The 25,920-nt window shown below is 36.3% G+C and overlaps 1 protein-coding gene across 1 annotated transcript in view; it reads left to right on the top strand.

Moving 5' to 3' along the window:
- The window catches only part of PRTG (protogenin), a 136,157-nt gene that overhangs the window by 57,959 nt on the left and 52,278 nt on the right, over positions 1 to 25,920 (top strand). Inside the window, exons 3-11 of the mRNA XM_079129883.1 lie at positions 8,356 to 8,500; positions 9,758 to 9,891; positions 15,709 to 15,846; positions 16,104 to 16,262; positions 16,903 to 17,062; positions 17,938 to 18,185; positions 20,491 to 20,655; positions 23,829 to 24,134; positions 25,071 to 25,259. Of these exons, the coding sequence (XP_078986009.1) occupies positions 8,356 to 8,500; positions 9,758 to 9,891; positions 15,709 to 15,846; positions 16,104 to 16,262; positions 16,903 to 17,062; positions 17,938 to 18,185; positions 20,491 to 20,655; positions 23,829 to 24,134; positions 25,071 to 25,259 (1,644 nt within the window). The remainder of the gene's footprint in view (positions 1 to 8,355; positions 8,501 to 9,757; positions 9,892 to 15,708; positions 15,847 to 16,103; positions 16,263 to 16,902; positions 17,063 to 17,937; positions 18,186 to 20,490; positions 20,656 to 23,828; positions 24,135 to 25,070; positions 25,260 to 25,920) is intronic.

The following is a 25,920-nucleotide window of genomic DNA, read 5'->3' as shown; positions in this document are numbered from 1 at the left end:
ATGGATTTTAGTGTCTACATTGCTACTTGCAAAACTATGCTATTGTATTGCCTCCTTCTATACTCCTAAATTATGCCATGTTCTGGATTTTGTTCTTTATTTTCTTTAAACTAGCAGAGGCCAAGGTTTTACTTAGCTTTAAAAAACAAAACAAATCAAAAAACTCCTTTACCTCAATTTTCTATTACTTTTACTTCTATTATTACTATTATTTACTTCTATTATTACTATTATTTACTTCTATTATTACTAGTAATTATTCTCAAAATGAGCATAATTACTAGTGTTAAGCCCTGGGTTCAGTTTCTAACACATGTACACACACACACACCCTAAAATTGGAAAACAGTAAGCACCACCTTTCCAAGCTTATTCTTGCAGAACCTCCAAAGTAGGAAATCCTTTTCTCTGCTCATTTTACATATTATACATAGCTCTTTTTATAGGCTGATGTGATAAAGACCCAAGGATGTCTCTGAAAATCTTAATGGTAGCCTAACAGCTGAGCTTTTAATAAAAAAAAATCAAGATAAATGGATATTTGGTGTTGTTTATTTTATATATCCCTGACCCGATTTTATAGTTTCACCTTCCTCCTAAATGAGTCCCATTTCTTCTCACTTTGACAGATGAGAGTTGGTGCTGCTTATTCACTAGCCATCTGGTCTGTCCTCCCATTCTCTTTGATCACCATGGCGTTCCCCCAACTTTCTAGTTACAGGGACCAGAGACTTCAGAACCAGAGGTTCAGTCCTCAGCACCCGAGAGCAAACCCCGCCTGATCGTACAGTGTCTCTTGCACGTGCCCCCACTTTCCTATTATTGCTGCCATCACTCAAGCCCAGTGCAGATCTCTCTGCTCTGTTTTAAATAGCCTCTTAGCTGTCTCCCCTACCTTCAGCACTCTCTCTCTCTAGGTACCTGACTGATGATCGAAGTATATGTGGGTTTAGAATTAGGAGAATAACAATAAAGGAGAAACTCTTATTCTTATTATGTAGACTGTTTTATAAAAATAGATTTGTTTCTTGAAAACATTCGATTTCTAAATTTTAGACTGAGGTAGTTTAATTCTGTTTACATGCTTTCCTTTGTAAAAAAAGGTATAAAGCCTTATAAATTCTAGTAAGCAGGAATTTAAAGATACTCTGTTTTGGAAATTTAGGAATTTAACACATGTTCTTACCCAGCTAGGAAACAAGTGCATTTAGGCTTACACTGAGCAGAATTACTTGAAAGTAGAACATGTGATTTTTATCTTTCACAAACACTAAACATCTCAAAATTTTATTACTCATGAGACAATTCAAATAGGGTCTCTGAAAACTGATTGCTTAGACTCAGATTGCAGCATCATGACTTAACTGGCTGAAAAACCTTGAACAATTTCCTGTGTACCTCAATTTCCTTAACCGAAAATTGGGATAATAATAGCTTTGAGGATGAAATAAACTAGAATATATAATTAATGCAGTATCTAGCAATAAAATGTTAAGCTATGGTTATTTCTGTCATATTAAGTTGCTTATAACCTGTTATAATTAATGCTTTATACTTTTCCTTCATAGCATTTATCACAGTACTCACAATAATTCAGTTAAATGTTTTTCACGAGACAAAGATTCCTGAGAATAGGGCCTCTTATTTTTCTCATTATTGAATCCTTAGCACCTAGAATGTCCTACGCACTGAATTCAGTGTTTATTGAATGGATTAATGCAAATTAATCAAAATCTTTTAGGTTGGGGAGATAGTCTAGCCCATTATTTGTGAAGAATTGCATCATTCAGAGCCTGTCAGCATGGATTAACTACAAAGTAGATGCATGGTGTGATTTTTTTTACAACTATATTTTGTTTTTAGATGGATGCAATACCTTTATTTTACTTACTTATTTTTATGTGGTGCTGAGGATCAACCCAGTGCCTCACATGTTCTAGGCAGGTGCTCTACCACTGAGCTACAACCCCAGCCAAAGGTGTGGTTTTTAAGACAGTAGGATTAATAGTAATATATGATTAATGGAAATTAACCCCTTGGTGTCAGTTTTACCAGATATCTTTAGTAGCAGAGATATTGTTCTTATATAAGATCGATTGTTTAAATATTATTATATGCTTGCCATCTAAACAGTTTGATTTTGAAATAATTAATGCCAAACTACTCCCCACCCCCAAAAGCTAGCTAACAAATCTGCTAACGCTACCCAGTCAAAAAGAGTTAAAAATACATATTTGCCATATAGAATGATATTTGCTCCTTTTGTGGTAGCAAGGATACATGCATTCCTTTTTTTTCTAGTAATAAGGCTTAGTAGCTTAAAGATTTAAAAGGAGGGTTGCTAAGACACAATGCTTTCTGATAGCATTTAAATTGGAATCACAATTTTGTGGGATTATTCCTTTTTTGGTTTCAAAAGTAGTGGACTGACCTATAGAAGCCTTTACATTAATAGACGAAAATCACTTGTGAAGCAGACACAGTCAGTCAAACACTGGTGTATGTCAGGAGTATGTTTTTCAAAGGGGAAAAGAAGGGATAAGAAAACAGATCAGATAAGAGGCTGTTGGTGTTTCAGGTTAGAGATATTGGGACAGGAATACAAAGAAATGGATTTGACATATGTTTAGTACTTTAAATCACTGGGAACAGATGATCCAAGGAAATGTGGAAAGAGTCAGTCTAGCTCAAGTGAGTTAACTCTGGATAGTGGTGTGCCACAACTAAGGCAGAGATACATCTTCAAAGAAGGAAAATTATTTCATTTTGAATGTGTGAGTTTGAGGTGCCTCTTATAAATACCAGGTGAAGATGTCCAGTGGGCATTTGGAACCATCAGTATAAATATATGAGTGATTTGAACTGGAGATACATTTGGGGGCAGTGATCAGCAACAGCTGGATGTGACTGAAACTGACAGTGGATGATGGAACACCAAAGGAGAATGTGGAGAGGGAAAAGAACAGAGAATCTCTGGGAGGAGGGGCAGAAGAGGAGGCCAGGCTCTGAAAAGGGAGACAGGAAGGATCAGAGAAATAAAAGGAATACCAGGGTACGTAGTGTTGTGGACACTATTTCAATAAAATAATAGCATAAGAAGGCAGATTCTCTTTGAGGTGTGCATTCAGAGAAGAGGAAAGGGAGCTAGCTAGAGTAAACTAGAGAAGTTTCAATCCATGGGGTGCAGAGAGTAGATAACTGCTGTATAGATAAGTGAAGAAATATAAGGAGGTTTGAGTCGTCTCCTTTGAGTTTCTGGAGTTTTCGAGAGATTTGAATACTTTGGTATGTTGAGGGGAAGGAGCAAGGGGAAGAGTTCGAATATGCAGGAGAGAGAAAAGACAGATACATCAAGAATTGAGTGTTGAGGGAAGAGGATGGGGCTGGTGTCCAAATGAAGGAATTATAAACAGGATGAGGACTTTCTTACTTTCATCATTGACTAATAGTTGACTCATCACTGACTCATCATTGATTCTTTGTCTCCAAGGTACTGGTGGATCCTGAGCACTGTCTGGCTTGATATTTTCTGGGTAGTATTATTTACCTAGCAGTTTAATTTCTCAAAAGGTACCAAAAGACATATAAAAGTTTTTTAGGCTTAAAAACATACCTAAAAACTGCTTTCCCACCTTGCTGAAAACCAGAACAGGAAACCCTTAGTAGGTTAGAAGATATATCCATTTTTCTTTCTGTGTCAATCAGCATTGCTGGAACAAAATACCTGAAAAGACATTTTAGAAGAGGAGAGATTTATTTTGGCTCATGGTTTCAGAGGTGTTCAGTCCATGATCGGCTGGCTGCATTTATTCTGCACCTGTCATGGGGCAGGGCATCATGGCAGGAGGGTGTGGCAGAGCGATGCAGCTCACACTCAGAGCAGCCAGGAAGCAGAGAAAGCAGAAGGGGCTTGGGACAGGATACAGTCCCCAGAGGCATGCCCCCCAGGAACCTCACTCTCTCCAGCTAGGCTACCTCCTGTAGTTCTGCCACTTCTCAGTAATACCATCAGATTATGAATCCATCAGTGGATTAATCTGTTCATGAGGTCAGAGACCTCATGACCCAATCACTTCCCAAGAGGCCCACCTCTGAACATCGCTGCATTGGGCCAGACCCTCAACGCATGAATCTTTGGGAGATTCTTCATGTCTGAATCATAACACAGAATTGTGTGACTCGTAGGTTTTAGCCCTTTGACCTAAAAGATAAAGTTGGTTTTTTTTTTTTTTTTTTTTCCTTAGTGCTGAGGGTTAAACTTGTGGCCTTGTCATGCTGAACAGGTAGGTGCTGCGCCACTGAGCCACATCCCTAACCCCTAGTTCAGTTTTGGTAGTCAGATATCTCAAGGATTTCATAGGTTTATCAATCTGAGGGAAAAGGGAAACTGCTTAAAGAAAAGGTAGTGCTTCTAAGGCATGTTGTTTGGTTAGATGAGACTCTGAGTAAAAAGCAACATTGAGTTGCCTAAGTAGTTGGAAGAACATTACTCAAGACAACAGAATAATGATTTTTATTCTTAATAATCACAGCATTTATGAAAAGCTTATGGGTTAGTGGTTCATTGGTAGAGTACTTACTTAGCATGTGTACCACCCAGGTTCAATCCCCAACATGGCAAAAAAGGAGAAAAAAAGCATTATAATACTAGTAAAGGGCCCTCACTCTATTGGCTTAATCTTTATAAAACTCCTTTGATATAGTTGGAACAAATTTTGTCTTTAAAAATTATGCAACTGTTGGACACCACAGTAATCCTAGCTACTTAGGAAACTAAAGCAGGAGAATCACAAATTCAAAGCCAGCACCAGCAACTTAGGCCCTGAGTAACTTAGAACTTGTCTCAAAAAGGGATTGGGGTGCAGTGGGTTTAGTCTCTAGTACCAAATAAATAATATTAAATTTTTTAAAAAAATTATGCAAGCTAAAATATTTGGCATCTTTTGGACAACAAAAAATAATAAAAAGCATTAGTTTCTTGTCATCCTATGCCTTGGTGTTTGTACCAGACTCCTTAAAATTCTATTACTGTGCTTAACCTAGTAGAATTGGAGAAAGTCCCAAAAATTTCAGTTCAGTTCAGCAAACATTTTTTTTAATTAGTTATAGGAGTGCACAATACCTTTATTTATTTTTATGTGGTGCTGAGGATCCAACCCAGTATCTCACACGTGCTAGGTACCACTGAGCCATAATCCCAGCCCTTCAGCAAACTTTTTTTTTTTAGCTAAGTCTGTTGTGCCATTCTTTGTCATAAGGGATTCTGCAAAAATTGTGATGCATTTCTATCCTTCAATGAATTCATAGTATAGAACCCCTATATAAAGACTTGTGAGTAGGTAATTATTCATGTCTGAAAATGAAAATCTGAAATTTTTCATTTTCATACAATCTGAAAATCTGAGGCTGAAAATGCTTCTAAATTCAAAACTTCTCAAAAAGTTGGAGATTTTGGATTTTAAGATTAGGGATGTTCAACTGGTAACACCTATATAGTTATTTCAGAAGTCTAAAAAAACCCCAAAATCTAAAATATTTCTGGTCCCAAGCATTTCAGATAAGGGATACTAAACCTGTAATGGTATGATAAAGCAGCAGTGAAGGTCTGCAGTACACAGTTGCAGTCAAGAGGGTCAGGAACAACTTCCCAGAAGACATGGGAGAAGTACATTGATTGAACTTTAAGCCATGATGGATTTCATCAGGTTGGCAAAGGGACCTAGGGGATTTCAGAGAGGAGGACACCTCTTGAAAAACTCAGAGGTGTGAGGTATCACCTTGTATTCAGAGGACTATAAACAGTTCATTGTTAGTGGAACATAATTATAAGAAGTTGAGTACAAGGCTGTCGAGTTCTGCAGAAACCAGTTAAATCACCTGCAACGCAGATTGCTTTTGTATTTTATGACTCTCACTCTGGAGGGTGACTTTGCTGGCAAGGGAGATATTATTGAAGCAGCTTCTGCCAGATTTATAGGCCAGATATGACAATTGAACAAAAGGATTATTAGGGATGGAAAGAAGTCAGATATGGCAGATAAAAGCATATTGAATTGGGCATCTGATCCATTTTTGGGGCAAGGGAAGAAGGAATTGTTCAAATAAAGAGGCATGGAAGAGCCTCTGCTTTATGAAGAAAAGCTAAACTGAATGAGGTATTTCAATTTGGGAAGGTGAAGGCTGAGAAAGAATATAACTCTGAATTGAATATAAACTGGATCACCAGGGACTATCACCAAAGGTTACCCCCTCATGTATGGAAAAGGTTAATGTGGCACCAGTGAGATCACTTAATACTTTATAAAGTAGGCATTATGCTTAGGGAAATTTAGGTCCTCATGCCTGAGAAAATGAATGTGTTCAATATAATTTAGTTAATTATAAAAAGACAAATTTACATTGTTTTTGAGATACTGATTTCCATAGTGCTGTACTAATTTATAATCCCACCAACAGTATATGTGTTCCTTTCTCTTCTTACAATTTGATGTTTTTGAATAGATTCTAAAACATTCATTCTTACTCTTTATGCTCTGAAAATTTATTTAAGACAAGAAACTTATGTAGCTTATATCTGTTGATCTTAGTATTAAAAATTTAAGACTAGAAACTTTAAAAATTTATTTAAAATGAAAACATTGATCCACTACATATTAATATAACACACTAATATAATTATTTCATAAAACAAAAAAAATTGAGAGGGTTTTTTTTTTTTTTTTATATTTGTACAAATCTCTAGTTAACTTACTAGAAGACAGCTGAATTCTCAGGTTTCTGCTTCTGTATTTAGTCTGTTGCAGTATCACCCATTCTGTTGCTTCTGGAAAACACTATACAGTTGAGAAAAGAAAATGAAAAAGACCCAAGATGGCTATTTTCAAATGGTTTTGACTTTGAGGATCCACTGACAATAGTAATGTGTGGGCTGCTGTTCCTGAAGAAACAGAATTTTTTGTCATGTACACAAAGTATTTTGTTATCCCACTTCACCCCTTTGAAAAGTAGATCCTCCTAAGAGTGTTTTCACTGCCCCTGTCCTGTATCTCTAAGGCCTGTAATCTACCTATAGAAAAATGAAGTCATGTTCAAGGCATGACCTTTTACCCCTTCCAGACTAATGAAGCTTAAGTTTAGCCCCTGTTATATTTTTCTTCATCATTTCTTTATTGATAAACTATAAGTGCTTTAAAAAAAAAAAAAAAAAAGCAAACCAAAAACTAGGGTTTGAGGAAGGGGAGTAAGACTATGAGACTATGCTCGGGCCCTTTGTATCTAAGGGAAGAGAATCTACACCATTACCTACATTGGGGGCCTGCCTAGAGTGGTAAAGAATTATCATTCTTCTGAAAAAAATATCAACACTTGGATTTATGTCCACTTTGGAAATACATGACATAAAAATAGTCTCTTTAGTTTCTCTAAATTTTATTCATAGATGCACCATTTTTCTCTCCTCTTTCTCATTTTGGCCCATCAATACCAACTTCATCTGAATCCAAGCACAGAGGAACATATCTGTGTCCACGAAGAAACAAGACTTTGTTTTTTTTAAGGTATCAAGAATCTCTTCATCCCCACTGCTACCAACCCAGGTCTGGTCCTTCCTTAACAGCTTGTTGGACTTTAGACTTGAGACTCCTTTTTAAAATCCATTCCTGATTAATTTTTTTCAGGCATTGCTATTATCATGATGTTCCTTTGTTCAGAACTCTTCAGTGATACTTTAATTTGTACCATGGTACAAATCTTATTTCTACTTTCCTTCTGCTTTCTCTCGAGTTCTTAATTGGAATACTGTATGGATAGTCCTGGCTGTCTCTTCCCAGTCCTATGAACACAAGCTGCAGTTTTTACCTCTGGGCTGGTCTTCATGGTATTCCTCTTATGTGGGATGTCATGCTTTTGCACTTTCATCTGAACCCAGTGGATTCTCCAAAAATCAATTCAGAAAATTCCTCTAAATGGTTTTAACCTGACTAGCTTGGCTTCATTCCTCTTTTCTCTGATTTACAGTAGTATTTGAAGTTTGTGTCCTACAGTTTGGTTTGTGAATACCTTCATTAACTATTATTTGCATTTCAGTTGTGTTAATCTTTTCTCTCCAGGTGGGTGGTTTCTTGAGAACTTGTTTAGAATTTAATTCTGGGAAAGACTAGACTCCCCTAAGTTGGGCAACTACCCTGTGGTTTTTTTTTTTCCCAAAATTATTCACTAAATTATCTTTGTACTAGTTAAGTTTAGGTTTATTCCTGCCTGAGCAGGAATTCACATCTAAATACTATTTAGCATAATGTTATTTCTGAGTATAGTTGTCATGTGCTCATTCTCAATTTGTTGAATTTTATCCTATAGCTATTTCTGCATTTGAAGTTCAACCTATTTCCACTGAGGTTCATGAAGGTGGAGTTGCTAGATTTGCGTGTAAGATTTCCTCAAACCCTCCTGCAATTATAACATGGGAATTTAATCGGACAACTCTACCTATAACTATGGACAGGTAAATGTATTTTTTAATCTATGAAGGTGACACAGGAATCTTGGCAACTTCATGTGAGACGATGGAGGGAAAAGAACTGTTGTGCAACTCATTTTCATTTAGGGTGGCAATAACTGATCTCCCCAGACACTCAGACTCAGAGAATTACACCATTAATTTCTGGAACAGAGGCAAGATTCCTTGTGTAAATACAATTCAAACAGGTTATCCTATTGCTTTCCTCGATCATTTCTTCTCACTGGACCTGAGTGAGGATTTGAATTGCAACCCAAGGCTTTAGGAAATCAAATTACACTTTCAGTGCTGGGAACAGAAGTCTCCGTATATGCCCTGGTAGCTGCCCACTGCTGTGTCTGCCTTCCACCTTCCATTCCCCATCTACTATGCACATATACTCGCACGTGTGCACAGCACATGCACATATCTTGTGCTGTGAGAGTAGTTGGGGTTTAAGGATTAAGAACTTGGTAACAACTCATAAGAGTAGAATTTCTTTCTCGCTTCTAAAGAGGCACAAATTGTTTGTTAAAATGGCAGAGCACTAAGATGGAAAAAGTTATGCAAAGAAGTGCTTTATCACTTCAAGAAAAAAAGAAAAACACACCTGGGTATACCTTAGAGAGTACAGAAATTAATAAGTGAAAAATCAGTATTTGAAAATAAATCATACTGAACTGTGGGCCATCAGTTAGCTAAATCTAAACTAGAATGTCAAATGGAGCCCTCTATGTGACATTAGACTGATAGATCTCACAAACCATATTGTGCAGAATTATTTATGTTTTATAGACCCAAATGAAAACAACAGAATCAAGGTAATGTTTGATTTTCAGTTTTGTTTTTGTGGTGCTGGGGATTGAACCTATGGGTTTGTGAATGCTAGGTAAGGGCTATTTCACTGAGCTACATCCAGCCCAAATTAATATTTTAAAGGGTCACTGGGTGTGCTGGCCTGCCTGTAATCCCAGCCACATGGGAAGCTGAGGTATGAGGATTATAGGTTCCAGGCCAGCTTCAGCAACCAAGCAAGATCCTGTCTAAAAAAAATAATAATAAAAAGGACTGGGGATGTAGTTCAGTGGTAGAACACCCCTGAGTGCAGTCCCTAGTACTACAAGAAACAAAATTAAAAGGTCTTTAAAGTATTGCTTGTAGCACTGTAAAAAAATGAGTGTATTGATTCCGGTCATAGGATGTATTAAGTAAAATTAAAAATCTACTACAGAATGTTCAACTATTTAATTCTTCTCACAACAGGATAACTGCCCTACCAACAGGAGTATTGCAGATCTACGATGTTGGCCTAAGAGATGCTGGGAATTATCGTTGCGTTGCTGCTGCTGTAGCTCACAGACGCAAGAGTGTGGAGGCCTCTCTGACAGTCATTCCAGGTACCTCACTGAAGTGGCTTTTCACGTCTTTATTGACCCCTCTATTACTTTTTCTCCTCTAGTTGTATTCCATAAAGTGGTATTTTAATTACATTTAAATTATTGTCATCTGTTTGGAAAACGGTCATTATTATCTACTGAGGAACTCTGCTTTCCCAGGCTACTTACGTTGTGTATGTCACCTTGTTTGTGTGTGTGTGCTCCTGCACATGCTTTCTTGCTTGCTTTCTTTTTCTTTCATTCATTCATTTAACCCAGGAATGCTTAATCACTGAGTCATATCCCCAATTCTTTTTATATTTTTATTTTGAGATAGGATCTCAGTAAGTTGCTTAGGTCCTTGCTGAGTTGCTGAGGCTGAGTTTGAACTTGGTACCTTCCTGCCTCAGTCTCCTGAGTCACTGGGATTATAGGTTGTGTGCCACGGTGTCTGGTTTTCCTTTTCTTTTTGAGGTGCTGGGGATCAAACCCAGGACCTCACAAATGCTAGGCAAGTGCTCTACCACTGAGCTATACACCTAGCCCTGTTACGTCAAATTTAAGAAAGACTGAATATTTGTTTTATAAATATTTCACTTTTGTTTTTAAAGGATTATGATGTTTTCTTGATAAGACCACTTAATCAATATGAGATGACACTCATCTCCACTAACAGTCTTTACTCTGAAAGTTACTTAGTCATCCAAACAGACAACTTTATTAGTTTCTTTTTTTTTTTTTGTGGTACTGGTGATCGAACTCAGAGCCTTGTGCTTGCAAGGCAAGCACTTTACCAGCTGAGCTATCTTCCCAGCCGCCTCACTTTTGTTTTTAAAAGCATAAAATAAAGTATATAGAAAGAACATAACATCTGTTTCCATCAGAGTTGTCTATTGTCAATAAAGATATTTGTTTACAGTCTATTATGCTTTTGTTGTTTTAAGAGAAATAATAATTTGCATTTGCACATATAATGCGTTTGTTTTAAAAAGTAATGTTTATAACATTTTTCTATTAAGCCATGGAAAAAGTATAAAAATAAAAGTTTAAAAAGACCATCCTCGATCTTAGTGCCCAGAAATTATTATTGTTAATATTGTGAATATAGTTTTTTATATTTGGCCACACATGAATATAGGTAGAAGGGAAACTATATAAAGAGATGACTATGAAGAAAGGAATATATAATTTATTACAATGGAATTATACATAGAGATGCTAGTTTTTAATTTAAAATAATTAAATGTAATTGAATATAAAGGAAAAATGCACTAAAGACATTTTTTTTGGTACCAGGGATACTTAACCACTGAGCCATATCCCCAGCCCTTTTTTTTTTTTTCCTTTTTTTTTTTTTATTGTAAACAAATGGGATACATGTTGTTTCTCTATTTGTACATGGCATAAAGGCATACCATTTGTGTAATCATAAATTTACATAGGGTAATGTTGTTTGATTCATTCTGTTATTTTTCCCTTCCCCCCACCCCTCCCACCCCTCTTTTCCCTCTATACAGTCCTTCCTTCCTCCATTCTTGCCCCCCTCCCTAACCCTAACTCTAACCCTAACACTAACCCCTCCCTCCCCCCATTATGTGTCCTCATCCACTTATTAGCGATATCATTCGACCTTTGGTTTTTTGAGATTGGCTTATCTCACTTATCTTGATATTCTCCAATTTCATCCATTTGCCTACAAATGCCATAATTTTATCATTCTTTATGGCTGAGTAATATTCCATTGTATATATGTACCACAATTTCTTTATCCATTCGTCAATTGAAGGTCATCTAGGTTGGTTCCACAATCTGGCTATTGTGAATTGAGCAGCTATGAACATTGATGTGGCTGTATCTCTGTAGTATGCTGATTTTAAATCCTTTGGGTATAGGCAAGGAGTGGAATAGCTGGGTCAAATGGTGGTTCCATTCCAAGTTTTCTAAGGAATCTCCACACTGCTTTCCAGAGTGGCTGCATTAATTTGCAGCCCCACATCCTTGCCAACACCTGTTGTTGTTTGTCTTCTTGATAATCGCCATTCTAATTGGGGTGAGATGGAATCTTAGGGTGGTTTTGATTTGCATTTCTCTTATTACTAGAGATGTTGAACATTTTTCCATATGATTGTTGATTGCTTGTAGATCTTCTTCTGTGACGTGTCTATTCATTTCCTTAGCCCATTTGTCGACTGGATTACTTGCATTCTTGGTGTAGAGTTTTTTGAGTTCTTTATAGATTCTGGAGATTAGTGCTCTATCTGAAGTATGATTGGCAAAGATTTTCTCCCACTCTGTAGGCTCTTTCTTTGCATTGCTGATAGTTTCCTTTGCTGAGAGAAAGCTTTTTAGTTTGAATCTATCCCAGTTATTGATTCTTGCTTTTATTTCTTGTGCTATGGGAGTCCTGTTGAGGAAGTCTGGTCCTACGCTGACATGTTGAAGATCTGGACCTACTTTTTGTTCTATAATTTGCAGGGTCTCTGGTCTGATTCCAAGGTCCTTGATCCATTTTTAGTTTAGTTTCATGCATGGTGAGAGATGGGGGTTTAGTTTCATTCTGTTGCATATGGATTTCCAATTCTCCCAGCACCATTTGTTGAAGAGGCTATCTTTTCTCCATTGCATATTTTTGGCACCTTTGTCTAGTATGAGAAAATTGTATTTATTTGGCCTTGTGTCTGTGTCCTCTATTCTGTACCATTGATCTATCTTTCTATTTTGGTACCAATACCATGCCGTTTTTGTTACTATTGCTTTGTAGTATAGTTGAAGATCTGGTATTTCGATACCCCCTGTTTCATTCTTCCTGCTAAGGATTGCTTTAGCTATTCTGGGTTTCTTATTCTTCCAGATGAATTTCATGATTGCTTGCTCTATTTCTGTGAGGTATGTCATTGGGATTTTTAATTGGAATTGCATTGAATCTGTATAGCACTTTAGGTAGTGTGGCCATTTTGACAATATTAATTCTGCCTATCCAAGAACATGGGAGATCTTTCCATCTTCTAAGGTTTTCTTTAATTTCTTTCTTTAGTGTACTGTAGTTCTCATTGTAGAGCTCTTTCACCTCTTTTGTGAGATTGATTCCCAAGTATTTTATTTTTTTCGAGGCTATTGTGAATGGGGTAGTTTTCCTGATTATTCTTTCTGAAGATTCATCACTTATGTATAAAAATGCATTAGATTTATGTGCATTGATCTTATATCCTGCTACTTTACTGAATTCACCTATGAGTTCTAAAAGTTTTCTGGTGGAATTTCCTGGTTCCTCTAAGTATATAATCATATCATCAGCAAATAGGGATAGTTTGAGTTCTCTCTCTCCTATTTGTATTCCTTTAATTTATTTGGTCTGTCTAATTGCTCTGGCTAGAGTTTCAAGGACGATATTGAATAAAAGTGGTGAAAGAGGGCATCCCTCCCTTGTTCCAGTTTTTAGGGGGAATGCTTTCAGTTTTTCACCATTTAGAATGATATTAGCCATGGGCTTCGCATAAATGGCCTTTACAATGTTAAGGAATGTTCCCACTATCCCTATTTTTTCTAATGTTTTGAGCATGAAGGGGTGCTGTATTTTATCAAATGCTTTTTCTGCATCTATTGAAATAATCATGTAATTCTTGACTTTAAGTCTATTGATATGGTGAATTACATTTATTGATTTCCTGATGTTGAACCAACCTTGCATCCCTGGGATGAAACCCACTTGATCATGGTGCACTATCTTTTTAATATGTTTTTGTATGCGATTTGCTAAAATTTTGTTGAGAATTTTTGCGTCAATGTTCATTAAGGATATTGGTCTGAAATTTTCTTTCCTCGATGTGTCTCTGTCTGGTTTAGGTATCAGGGTGATATTGGCTTCATGGAATGAGTTTGGGAGGGTTCCCTCCTCTTCTATTTTATGGAATACTTTGAGAAGTATTGGAGTTAGCTCTTCTGTAAAGGTTTTGTAGAACTCGGCTGAGAACCCATCTGGTCCCGGACTTTTCTTTGTTGGTAGGCTTTTGATGACCTCTTCTATTTCATTACTTGAAATTGGTCTATTTATATTGTGTATGTCCTCCTCGTTCAGTTTAGGCAATTCATATGTCTCTAGAAACCTGTTGATGTCTTCAAAATTTTCTATTTTGTTGGAGTATAGATTTTCAAAATAGCTTCTAATTATGTTTTGTATTTCAGTTGTGTCTGTTGTGATATTTCCTTGTTCATTCCGAATTTTAGTGATTTGGATTTTCTCTCGTCTTCTCTTTGTTAGTGTGTCCCCAGCCCTTTTGTTTAATTTTTAGAGACAGGATCTTGCTCAGTTGCTTAGGGCCTCACTAAGTCGATGAGACTATAAACTCATGATCCTCCTGCTTCATCCTCCCAAACTGCTGGAATTTTAGGCATGTGCCACTGTGCCCAGTTTAAAGACATCTTTAATCATTAATCATCTTTTTCTTTCTCTCCTCCTCCCGCCTCTTGGTACCCCAGATTGAATTCAGGTGTGCTCATCACTGAGCTACATCCCTAGTCCTTTCTGTTTATGTTGAGGCAGGTTCTTGCCAGATTGTGAGACTGTCCTGGAACTTTGAATCCTCCTGCCACAGCCTCCCAAGTAGCTGGAATTACAGGCATGTGCCACTGCGCCCAGCATGAATGTTTTTACAAGAGACATTACTTCCTCCAAGAGCTCTTAAGGTTTAAAAATTTTTTTGAAAAACATTGAAACTGAAGTTAATAGATTTTATGCTATGCTTTAATTTTAGTGTCTGTTATCTTTTTGGCATGAAAAATCAAGACAAAAGTACTCTTATTCTTCTTCCTTAATTTCCCACTATCACATAAATTCTTACCAAGATTCATCCAAATTAAATAATGCTTCAGCCTCAATTAAAAATGAATGATATGGGGGGGCTGGGGAGATAGCTCAGTTGGTAGAGTGCTTGCCTTGCAAGCACAAGGCCCTGGGTTCGATCCCCAGCACCGCAAAAAAAAAAAATGAGTGATATGGGGCTGGAGTTGTGGCTTGGTGATAGAGCACTTGCCTAGCAAGTGCGAGGCACTGAGCTTGATTCTCAGCACCACATATAAATAAATGAATAAAATAAAGATCTATCAACATCTAAAAAAATCTTAAAAAAAGAAATGATCTTCAATTAAAAAAAAAAGAATGATGTGGAAGTAACCTAAAGTGTCCATCAACTGATGAATGGAAAAAGAAAATAGGTTTTATCCATAAGTTGAATATTAGTCCGTTATTATTCAGAAAAAAAGGAATGAAGTACTGATACATTATGGAAATATATGTGAACCTTAAAACATTATGTTAAATGGAAATAAGCCAGTCACAACATATCATATATTTTAAAGTTTCTTTTATGTAAAATGTCTAGAAATAGGCAAGTCCCGAGAAACAGAAAATTGATATTGGGTATCAGGCTACATAGAGAGAGGATTGGAGGGTTGCTTCTAATAGTTACAGGTATCTTTTGGAGTGGTGAAAATGTCATCAAATTAACTGTAGTAATAGTTGCATAGTCTAAAAATTCTAAAAACCATTGAATTACATACTTCAAGTAGGTGAATTGTATGGCATATGAGTTATATCTCAATAAAGATTAAAGAAGTTTCCTGTTTATAAAAAGTGAATAAGAATTGATGTTTTGGGGTGGGGTGTAGCTCAGTGGTAGAGCAGTTGCCTAGCATGTGAGAGGCACTGGGTTCAATCCTCAGCACCAAATAAAAAAAATAAAGTTATAAAAATATAATGCTTAAAAAAATTAATGTTTTAACATGTTTCACTTATATTTTATTTATAATTTATTTTTGAATTCTGTCTTTTCCTCCCCAAAGCAAAGGAGTCTAAATCCTTCCACACACCAACCATTATAGCAGGTCCACAGAACATAACAATGTCTCTTCATCAAACTGTTGTTTTAGAATGCATGGCTACAGGAAATCCCAAACCAATCATTTCTTGGAGCCGTCTTGGTAAGTCTTCTCTCAGTATGTATGTGAATCTTTTCCTTAAACTTGTTCATTCAAAAAAAAGTTAAAATGTTCATTTTATAAATGAAATATTTGGCAGTTGCAATTGAATGACTTCTTTTTGGCATTTTAGCACGTAGATAAGAGGTTTTACTGTCGATAATTTTTATACTTTCCATGATTGATTGGATAGTCATCTTTTGGCATAATTTTCGATTATATGTTATATTGTTTTAACCAAAATATTCTCTTTGGAATAGATCACAAGTCCATTGATGTCTTTAATACTCGGGTGCTTGGAAATGGTAATCTCATGATATCTGATGTCAAGTTGCAACATGCTGGAGTGTATGTTTGTCGGGCTACTACCCCTGGCACTCGCAACTTTACGGTTGCCATGGCAACTTTAACTGTATTAGGTATGTATTCTTTCATTCTGCCATCGGGAGAATCTTACATTTTAACATTTACCAATTTATTTTATTCATACCTTACTCTTGAGTTTTGTAGCATTGATGAGAAAGTTGATAAGTATAATCCATCAATGATTTTAGAAGAGAATTAAATTCTTTTATTAAAGTATAGCTATAGAATCATTCTGAAGAAACTCTCTTGTTTGCATGTTTCTTATTAGTCTTTCCTTTCTTCTTCAGCTTTTTTCCTTTTCTTGTGGTGCTGGGCATCAAACCCTAGGCCTCACACCTGCTAGCCACCTTTCTTCTCTTTTTCATCTACCACATATCCATACCATTCAACAATCTAAAATTTGAACCTGTTGATTGTATGTATTCCCAAGTGGCCGTATGTTGGGCTCAGTTACGAAGGTCTGTGGGCGTGCATACCGTTGATGTGTTTATATAGTGGAAGCACAGAGGAAGTGGACACTAATGAGCAGTGCAGAGAGAAGGTACCTGGGTAGGTATGGGGATATGGACAGAAGGCTCAGAATGTCAGACATCTTTAGAAAGGCAGGTTATTTAATTTGCTGTACTCTTCCTTGAGTGTTCCTGTCATTCTTATTGGGATCACAGAAATATTTTCTTTTTTCTTTAAAAATAGCTCCTCCTTCATTTGTTGAATGGCCAGAAAGCTTAACGAGGCCTCGAGCTGGCACTGCTCGATTTGTTTGTCAGGCGGAAGGAATCCCCTCACCTAAAATGTCATGGTTGAAAAATGGAAGGAAGATACATTCAAATGGTAGAATTAAAATGTACAACAGGTGGGTTATGTCATTTTACTACTATTTTATAAGAAATAATGATTTGGGGGCTGGGAAGGTAGCTCAGGTGGTAGCGTGCTTGCCTTGTAAGCACAAGGCCCTGGGTTCAATCCCCAGCACCCCCCCCACAGAAAAAAGAAAGAAATAATGATTTTGGTAATTTTTATGTGAAATGGTTCTAATATCATCCAATATCTAAATAATCCTGATAGTTAAAACTAAATTAAAACAAATAATAATTTAAGTTTTATAAATCCTTTTGTATTTTGTACCTGGATCATGGAAGTAGTAGATTAAAATGAAATGAAATATTGGACAGTTCTCCAAACCTAGGTCCTAGCCCTGCAGGCCACTACCTACATTACCACAAGCATGCATATTAACTCTTCAGGGTCTCAATTCTTTCTTGCATTAAGTAAGGAAATTAGAAGGAAATAATTTATTCATTAAGAATTCCTCCACAGTTCAAATTTAAGAATTTTAGGAATGGATTTTTATTAGTATCAATATGAATTCTTGTACTGTTCTTTATGTTGAGCAAAAATTTAAAAAATTTTGTTGACCTTAATGTTATGCATTCACTATAATATTATATGAATTGAAGTGCTATTGTAGAGGAGTATACTTTCTTATTAAAAGTCAGCATGTTTTTAGAAAGGGTTTAAGTTGTCACCTTATAGAGACTCAGACAATATAAAAGATTAATTTTAAATAATTAGTGTAGAATGTTTTTAATCAGAGCTGATTATACGGCTTTTTGTTCTCAGTTAATTTTTATCATTTTAAATGAGTATATTTAGCATTAACTGAACTTTACTTTTGTATCATTCTTCGAATTTTTCATGGCCTTAAATATTTTTTTTTCCTTTCCTCAGTAAATTGGTAATTAATCAGATTATTCCTGAAGATGATGCTATTTATCAGTGCATGGCTGAGAACAGCCAAGGATCTATTTTATCTAGAGCCAGACTGACTGTAGTGATGTCTGAAGATAGACCCAGTGCTCCCTATAACGTGCATGCTGAAACCATGTCAAGTTCAGCCATCCTTTTAGCTTGGGAGAGGCCACTTTATAATTCAGACAAGGTCATTGCTTATTCCGTACACTACATGAAAGCAGAAGGTAAGCAGTTTGAATTGTGTTTAGTTTTAAGTGCTGTTTGCTATCAAGAATTTGTTTTTAGAATGAATGCTGTCTTACACAGACCACAAAATACTTTTGAAATTCTATGGCATTTATCTTTCTCCTTTTTCTTTTTTCCTCTTGGTGACATTGGGAATTGAACCTAGAGTCTCATTTATGGTAGGCAAACACTCTACCCCTGAGCCACATCCCCAACCCTCTATTTTTAAATTGAGACAGGGTCTCTCTAAGTTGCCCAAGCTGGCCACCGTCAAACTTCAGATCCTTCGGCCTCAACCTCTCAAGTAACTGGGATTATAGGCATGTGCCACTATGCCCAGATGACATTTATCTCTTTAATAATCTATTGCCTGTGGATGTATTTTTCTCTAAATTTTCTGTTGTTGTGCACTTTGAATGTTAGTATAATTTAAGGTTTTTCTGTTTATAAACAAATACCAGCTAATGTAAGATATCTCTGCCTGCTAAAAATTACAAAGTGGCATACCTATGAATTTGAGTCCAGCCAAGGTATAAATTCCTTAACTGAGACTTTGACCTAAGTTATGTAGGAACAGTGTTGTAACTGTTTGGTAAAATAATATAGTGAACCATAGACACTGTAGCATGTTATTTTTAAGGTGGAAGGTAAACATGATCAAATTCTCCATGTATATTTTGAACATTTCCTGAAATCATGTGGAATACTTTGAAAAGACACTACTGATATTTCACTGCATAAAAGTAACAATCAAATATATCTTAAAATTCCTATTTGAATTATTGGTTTCCTTTTTTAATATCGTTTTTAAATTCTTATATCTTACTTTGGCAAAATCATAGAAGAAAAGCTACTTATGAATCCCACATTTCTCCATTGACTTTTCATAGAGACCATGCCAAAGTTGTACAAATTTTCGTTCTTTCCACGAACAGACTAGCTTTCATGCACTGTACATTAAAAACAAACCCAAACACCCATAGAGTGGTGATATATTAAAATTGTCTATAGAGACAGGTGGTTTGTTGCTGCTACTGCCATTTGTTTTTTGCACTTTGAAGTAGTGTTTTGAAAAGGAATATTTTGAATGTAAATCAGGGGTCATGGAAGCAAGAAGAATGGAAGTCTGATAACTGAGCATGTTGGAGTATGTTAATTCCCTCTTTAGTGATTTAGGAAGGTAAAAGGAAGGCTGGTTTGGTGGAGACCACTCTTGTTCGCTATTATGGTTGTTTCATTAGAGCCCCTGCATGCAGCTCAGTGGTCTATTCAGGGATGAACAAGGCTTTTTAATTCGAACTCAAGGACCTTGTTTGGTAGGTCAGAAATCGTACTATGCAGTTCCTAATTAACGAGCCATTAGCCAGTCTGTTGTGAAATGCCTGTAATCTTGTCTAATTAAAATGCTATCAAGTTAATTCAGAAATGTGGGAAAACTTAATACTGGAATTTGCCTTCTCTTTTGTTTATAAATCCAGTGTGAGGAGAAGGAACTTGTCCTTAGAGAGTTTTGATTAAGTTGACATGCATTTACTGTGAATTGTGAGCAGAGCATAGTAGCTGCCAGTGCTCTTGTTCCATTTTGCAGGTCTGCTCTGTAGGAATTAAATCCCACAAAGACAAATCCTCTTCTATACCTTGCCATGAATATTTTATTAAGAATTGCTAAGAATTTTTTTCCTCTTAAAAAACAAAACAAAACAAAACCTCACCGTGGGATAAAGCATTTTAAAGTACGTTCTGTGCCTCCCGGTTCTTTTGCTTTCAGGATAAATAAAAAGAACAACTTGTGTCAGTCAAATTTAAAAGAATCTCTAGGGACAAAATGAGATCTTTTGCAGGGCAACTTTTAGTTTGTTTTGTTTTCATAAAGAATTGCATTTCCTACTGCCTCCATTTATGTTTATAAGGGGGGGATAAAAAGAAGAAAGAAATAAAGAAACCATAAGTTCAAGCAAGCAAATTTTAGACTGTTCTAAGTTATTGTATTCTGTTGTTAAACTGTTTTGTTACTACTATAGATTGTGTCCATTGTAGGTTTTGACTAGATAGAGAATGAAGTTTAGAGATTAGCTTTTTTCAGTTTCATTTATTCAGGAAAAATTAAAACTAGTAATTTGTAGTAAGACAAATTACTTTATTTTTAGAAATAAAGACCTTTCTGTTACCAAAAGTGTTTTGTATAAAGGGTCATAAAATTAACAGAGAATAAATCCAAGGACCAGTGTTTCATAGTGAGGGAAAATGGTCTTGCTAGCTTTATTTAAATAGTTGTAGTTTTTAAACACAGATTCTTTTATCTAGGTTTAAATAATGAAGAATATCAGGTAGTCCTTGGAAATGATACAACTCATTATATTATTGATGACTTGGAACCTGCCAGCAATTACACTTTTTACATTGTGGCGTATATGCCAATGGGAGCCAGCCAGATGTCTGACCATGTGACCCAGAATACCCTAGAGGATGGTAAGAAAACATGATTCTGCATCTTTTAAGATTGAGCATTCACAATGAATCAAAATGCAATCTGTAAAAATTTAAAAAATAAAAAAAGAATGAGCATTCATATGTTTAATCCTTTTCAAAAAATATGTTTTAAATGGAAAAATATCTTCTTTGGTTAAAAAATAACCAGGTATGTTAAACAGCAGACTAATTTGCCATTTCAATTCTGACTTGCTTTTTGTCAGTAACATGATAAGGATAGAGCACATTATTTATAATTTAGAATATAGATTTTTAATAATAATCTTACACATTCATTGTATTTCCTGTTTAAATTGTAAATACATTGCAGTTGTTTTACAAAATAGAATAAAACCTAAGTTTTTTCAGGTATGAATAAATATAATGAATGTTACATATTAAGTGTTTTCAGTGTCTGCTGCTCAAAGGCATTGGACTTCTGAAACTGGAAGTTTATGAAACTTTGTTACTCATAAGTTTAAAAAATTCTTTGATAATCAGATAACACTTAGTTTATTACTAGAGCTTTATTACTTATTCAGTTAGTTACTTGACCACTGAGGTGTAGTTATCTGGATAGAGGGCAGTCCATCATATTCTCGATGGTGTTCCAGAATTCCTTCCATTAAAATGCTCCTGGAGAACTGGTTCTCTCTGGGCTTTTCACACCATGTCGTAAAAGATAGGATTCTGGAGGGCCCAGTGTTTGTACCCTGCGGTGTGAAAGGGAATTAGCGTTTGATTTCACTGTTTTCTCCTTTAACATGCAGGTCATCTTCCTTAGGGATAATCTACTCTTGGTTTTCAAAACATCTGTATATAAATAATTCCCAAATCTACTTTTTTTTGTTCATTTGGTCCCAGATCTCTTATTTATATCTTTATAATGCTACTTATTTAGATGTTTATAAATTCAGAATTTGACTGAATGAAAAAATTTTCAAATATCTGTATGCTGAATTTCAAATTTTAGTTTTTATCCAAGAGTCTGCTCCACTTTAGAGTGAGCCACAGTATATATGACATCTTTAGCTAACGCATTACGTTTACCAACCTCTGATATGCCTAAGGTAAAACACATGCTGATTTGTGGTGTGTGTGTGTGTATGTTTTAGTCATATTCCCCTTCATATTCTAGAAGAAAATGAGTCTAAGCATAGCAAGCTACCTGTTAAGGCTTGGCTTTCCAGTTAAAGTAAACCTTTCCTTACTCAGCAACATTTTTTATTTAATGGGGTTTGTTTTGTTTTGTGGATGGCATACAGACCTTCTTGTCACTACTTTTCAATTTGTTTGCATTAGCCTGTCCCACCTTCTAAGCCAAGTTCACAAACTGAACTATGTGGGTCTCAACTTAGGTTGTGTGACAGTGTGTGGCAGAGACAGCTAATGCTCAAGGAGCACTTACTACTCACCCTATTCCAGAAACCCTGTCTCCCATCTTCCCATTTCATCCCCACATAGCTCTATAGTAGGGAACAAGTATATAAGAGGCAGTACAGTATGGAGGACAAGGGTACATGCTCTATCTGCTTTTTCTAGGTCTGCTCCTTCCCTTACTATCTTGGGACCTTGGGCAAGTGATTAATTCTGTTGTACTTCTTTTCGTAGCTATGAAGTAGAAATGCTTCATGGTACTTCCTTCACTGGGTTTCTCCAAGTATTAATGGTTCATACACATAAAGAACTCAGAAGTGCTTAAATTGTTTTTTTCATTTCCACTTATTCTTTTATTCATTCAACAAATATTTATTGAGTGCTTGCTATGTGTTATTCAATATTTGGTATGAACAAAATGCAGAAAATTTGTCCCTGACCTCATGGAACGAAATTTCTGGAGGGGGAGGGAGCATAGGAATAACAAACAAAATAAAGAAAAAGTTATATACTCTGTTGGACAGTGGTTAGGTATGGGAGAAAGGGGGGAAAGATGCAGGGCAGTGGAGCACAACATGCTGTGGAATTTGAGGTTTTAGTTACCTCCAGAGAAGGTCTCACTGAGTAGGTGACATTTGAAGAAGACTTGAAGAAAATGAAAATAAGGGAGTGCTAAACAGATAACTGTGACAGGTGTATTCCCGCAGAGGAGGTGGAATTGCAAAAGGCCTGCAAACAATCATGGTTGGAGAGGAGGAACAAGGGCGAAACAGTAGGAGGTGAGGCAAGAAATTGGCAGTTATACAGGGTTTGGTATGAAGCCAGAGAACTTTGGCTTTTACTTTGAATGAAATGAAATTGTTTTGAGCAGAAGTAATCTGACTTGTGTTTTAGCAGACTAGTGCGTTGACAGTAGATGGCAGGGACAAGGGCAGAAGCAGGGCAATCTGTTAGGCTGTTGGAACAATACAGGCCAAAGGTGGTGTCGCATGGACCAAGGGGCGGCAGTGGAGGTCCTGCAGCCACAGGACTGAAAGTGGAGTGTAAGAAGCGTAGAGGATGACAGCATGTTTTATGGCGTGAGCAGCTGGGTAAATGATTGCCATTTACTGAGATGGGAAAGACCACAGAAGAAGCCAGTCCTCTTTCCATTTCATGTATGAAGAAACCTAGACACAAGAGAAGTTGATTGGCCACAATCACACGAAGACCATGTAGTAACTGGCAGAACGAGGATTCAAACCGAAAGACTAATCTTTCCTCTTAGTATGATATACCGTTTTGGACTTACTTTTCTGGAATGCCAGTTTTATTTAAATTATTGGAGGAAAAGGATTTTCATATGATAGCATGTTTTATAATTGAGAATACAAAATTCACATTAGTTCCTACACTTGAAAAAATTATTTTCTAGTTTATAGTCCTATAAATCCTATGCATCCCCACCCTCCTACAATGCATTTTCCATTGTTTCAAAGGCACTGGGGTAGCGTTATTTGAAAAGTAGTCTCATATTTTATATGAGTATCAAGTATTCACATATTCATCCTAAACAAGACAGTCACAACAGTGATGAGAACCTTACTTTCTTTGATCCCATATACTTGATCCATTCTCTTTAGTTCTTCTTTTTGTCTGGTTTGTACTCTGCTTTACTGAATACCTCTGCTACAACTGAAAATGCCTCTTTTATGATGTTATATATTGCTGTTAAAAAAAATGAATGAATACTGGTATGCTAAGTAGTAACTTGATTTTAATTACTTTAAAATAATGTTTTCTTTTGTAATTTTCAGTTCCCCTGAGGCCTCCTGAAATTAGTTTGACAAGTCGAAGTCCCACTGACATTCTCATCTCCTGGCTGCCAATCCCAGCCAAATATCGTCGGGGCCAAGTGGTGCTATATCGCCTGTCCTTCCGCTTAAGTACTGAGAATTCCATCCAAGTTCTCGAGCTTCCAGGGACCATGCATGAGTATCTTTTGGAAGGCCTGAAACCTGATAGTGTCTATCTGGTCCGAATTACTGCTGCCACCCGTGTGGGGCTAGGAGAGTCATCAGTGTGGACTTCACATAGGACACCCAAAGCTACAAGTGTGAAAGGTACCCTTCTCAGGACTGTTGAGGAATAATAGTATAGTATTTATACCTTTGAATCAGATTGTTCCTCTCTTAGTTTTGTTTTGTTTTGTTTTGGGGTACCAGGGATTGAACTCAGGGGCACTTGATCACTGAGCCACATCCCCTGCCCTATTTCATATTTTATTTTGAGACAGGGTCTCACCGAGTTGCTTATTAGCACCTCGCTTTTGCTGAGGCTGGCTTTGAACTCTTGATCCTCCCACCTCAGCCTCCTGAGCCTTTGGGACTACAGGTGTGCACCACTGCACCTGGCTATTGTGTTCATATTTAAAATTTTCATTTTACTAATAAAAATATTCCATAGATCACAGACTTAGTTGAAACAAAATTAAGCTTTTGATTTAGTAGTCCTTTTTGAATAGAACTCATTACTGTGTAAAATTTTTAGTTATCGTATTGGTTTGCTTAGCAAAACCTTCATGGCTAGAACATTCCAAATCAATTACCAAAAGTTTTTATCAATAGAGACCTAATTAATATTATTGCCATTTAAAAAAAAAATCATCAGTCCAAAAAAAAGACCTTAAGACTGAAAGATTCTAGGCCCTTCTTTTTACTTAGGTGGAATATACTATGACTGATTTTCTTATTTGATAATAATGCCTCTTCTCTTTATCACAGAGTATTAGATGGTGAAAATTATAAAGTATTTATTGCCTCTTGGAAAAAAAATTAAATATACAAATACCTGCATAGGTATTACTTGTATATTTTAGTCTTTTTAAAGATAATATGTATTTTAAACTAGCTCAAGGTTTAATATTGTAAAATTTGGAAAGTTAAAGTATAGTTGTTGAAATTGAACCTTTTGTAACTATTGGTGTAAAGTTGTGAGATTTACAGTCTTCATGGGAACTATGGGCTGTCTATACATAATTTTCTGGTGAATTTTTCTAGCCCCTAAGTCTCCCGAGTTACATTTGGAGCCTCTGAACTGTACCACCATTTCTGTGAAGTGGCAGCAAGATGCTGAAGACCCAGCAGCCATTCAGGGCTACAAGCTGTTCTACAAAGAGGAAGGGCAGCAGGAGAATGGGCCCATTTTCTTAGATACCAGTGATCTTCTGTACACTCTCAGTGGCTTGGGTAAGTGAGTCTGAACTCTGCTTTTCCTTTTATCCTTTCTCTCTGGCCAGTTGGATAAAAAGTTATTAGCTGTACAGCCAGAGAATTAACTTGATGCTGAGAAGTAAATAATAGGTTTTAGTTTGTCACTATGTATATCTTACTGCTCAAACTTCAGAGGTCAGGTAGCTGTGCTGCCTTTCTTTTCTCCAGCTTTGGGAATCTGCTTTTCTTTCTAGAGTTCAGTTCTGGTAGAAGAGATCCTGATCAACTGTTGGAATGTAGAATAGGAATTTCACCAAGTTAATTAATAATACTTAATAATTAAGTTTAATTTAGAGTTTGAGAGTGCTATGTAGGTATGAAATAATTTATATAAATTACATATAAAATAATGCCTTTTCACTTAGAAGGCTGACACAGGAGGATTGCAAGTTTAAAACTAGCCTGGGCAATTTAGCAAGACCCTGTCTCAAAGAAAAACATTTTTAAAAATGGGGGTTGGGGACATAGCTTAGTGGAAGAGCACTTGCCTAGCATGCATGAGGCCCTAAGTTTGATCCCCAATACTGGGGAGAAAAACATGTAACAATAAATATTTATTTCATGTAGCTCTAACCCAGAACACAGGAGGGAAAAAATCACCTCTGTGTTTGGAGTCATCAGTATTGTTGATAATATT

The sequence above is a fragment of the Sciurus vulgaris genome (genome assembly GCF_902686455.1).
Source record: "Sciurus vulgaris genome assembly, chromosome: 2".
NCBI lineage: Eukaryota > Metazoa > Chordata > Mammalia > Rodentia > Sciuridae > Sciurus > Sciurus vulgaris.
This window is presented reverse-complemented; position numbering and strand designations above follow the sequence as displayed.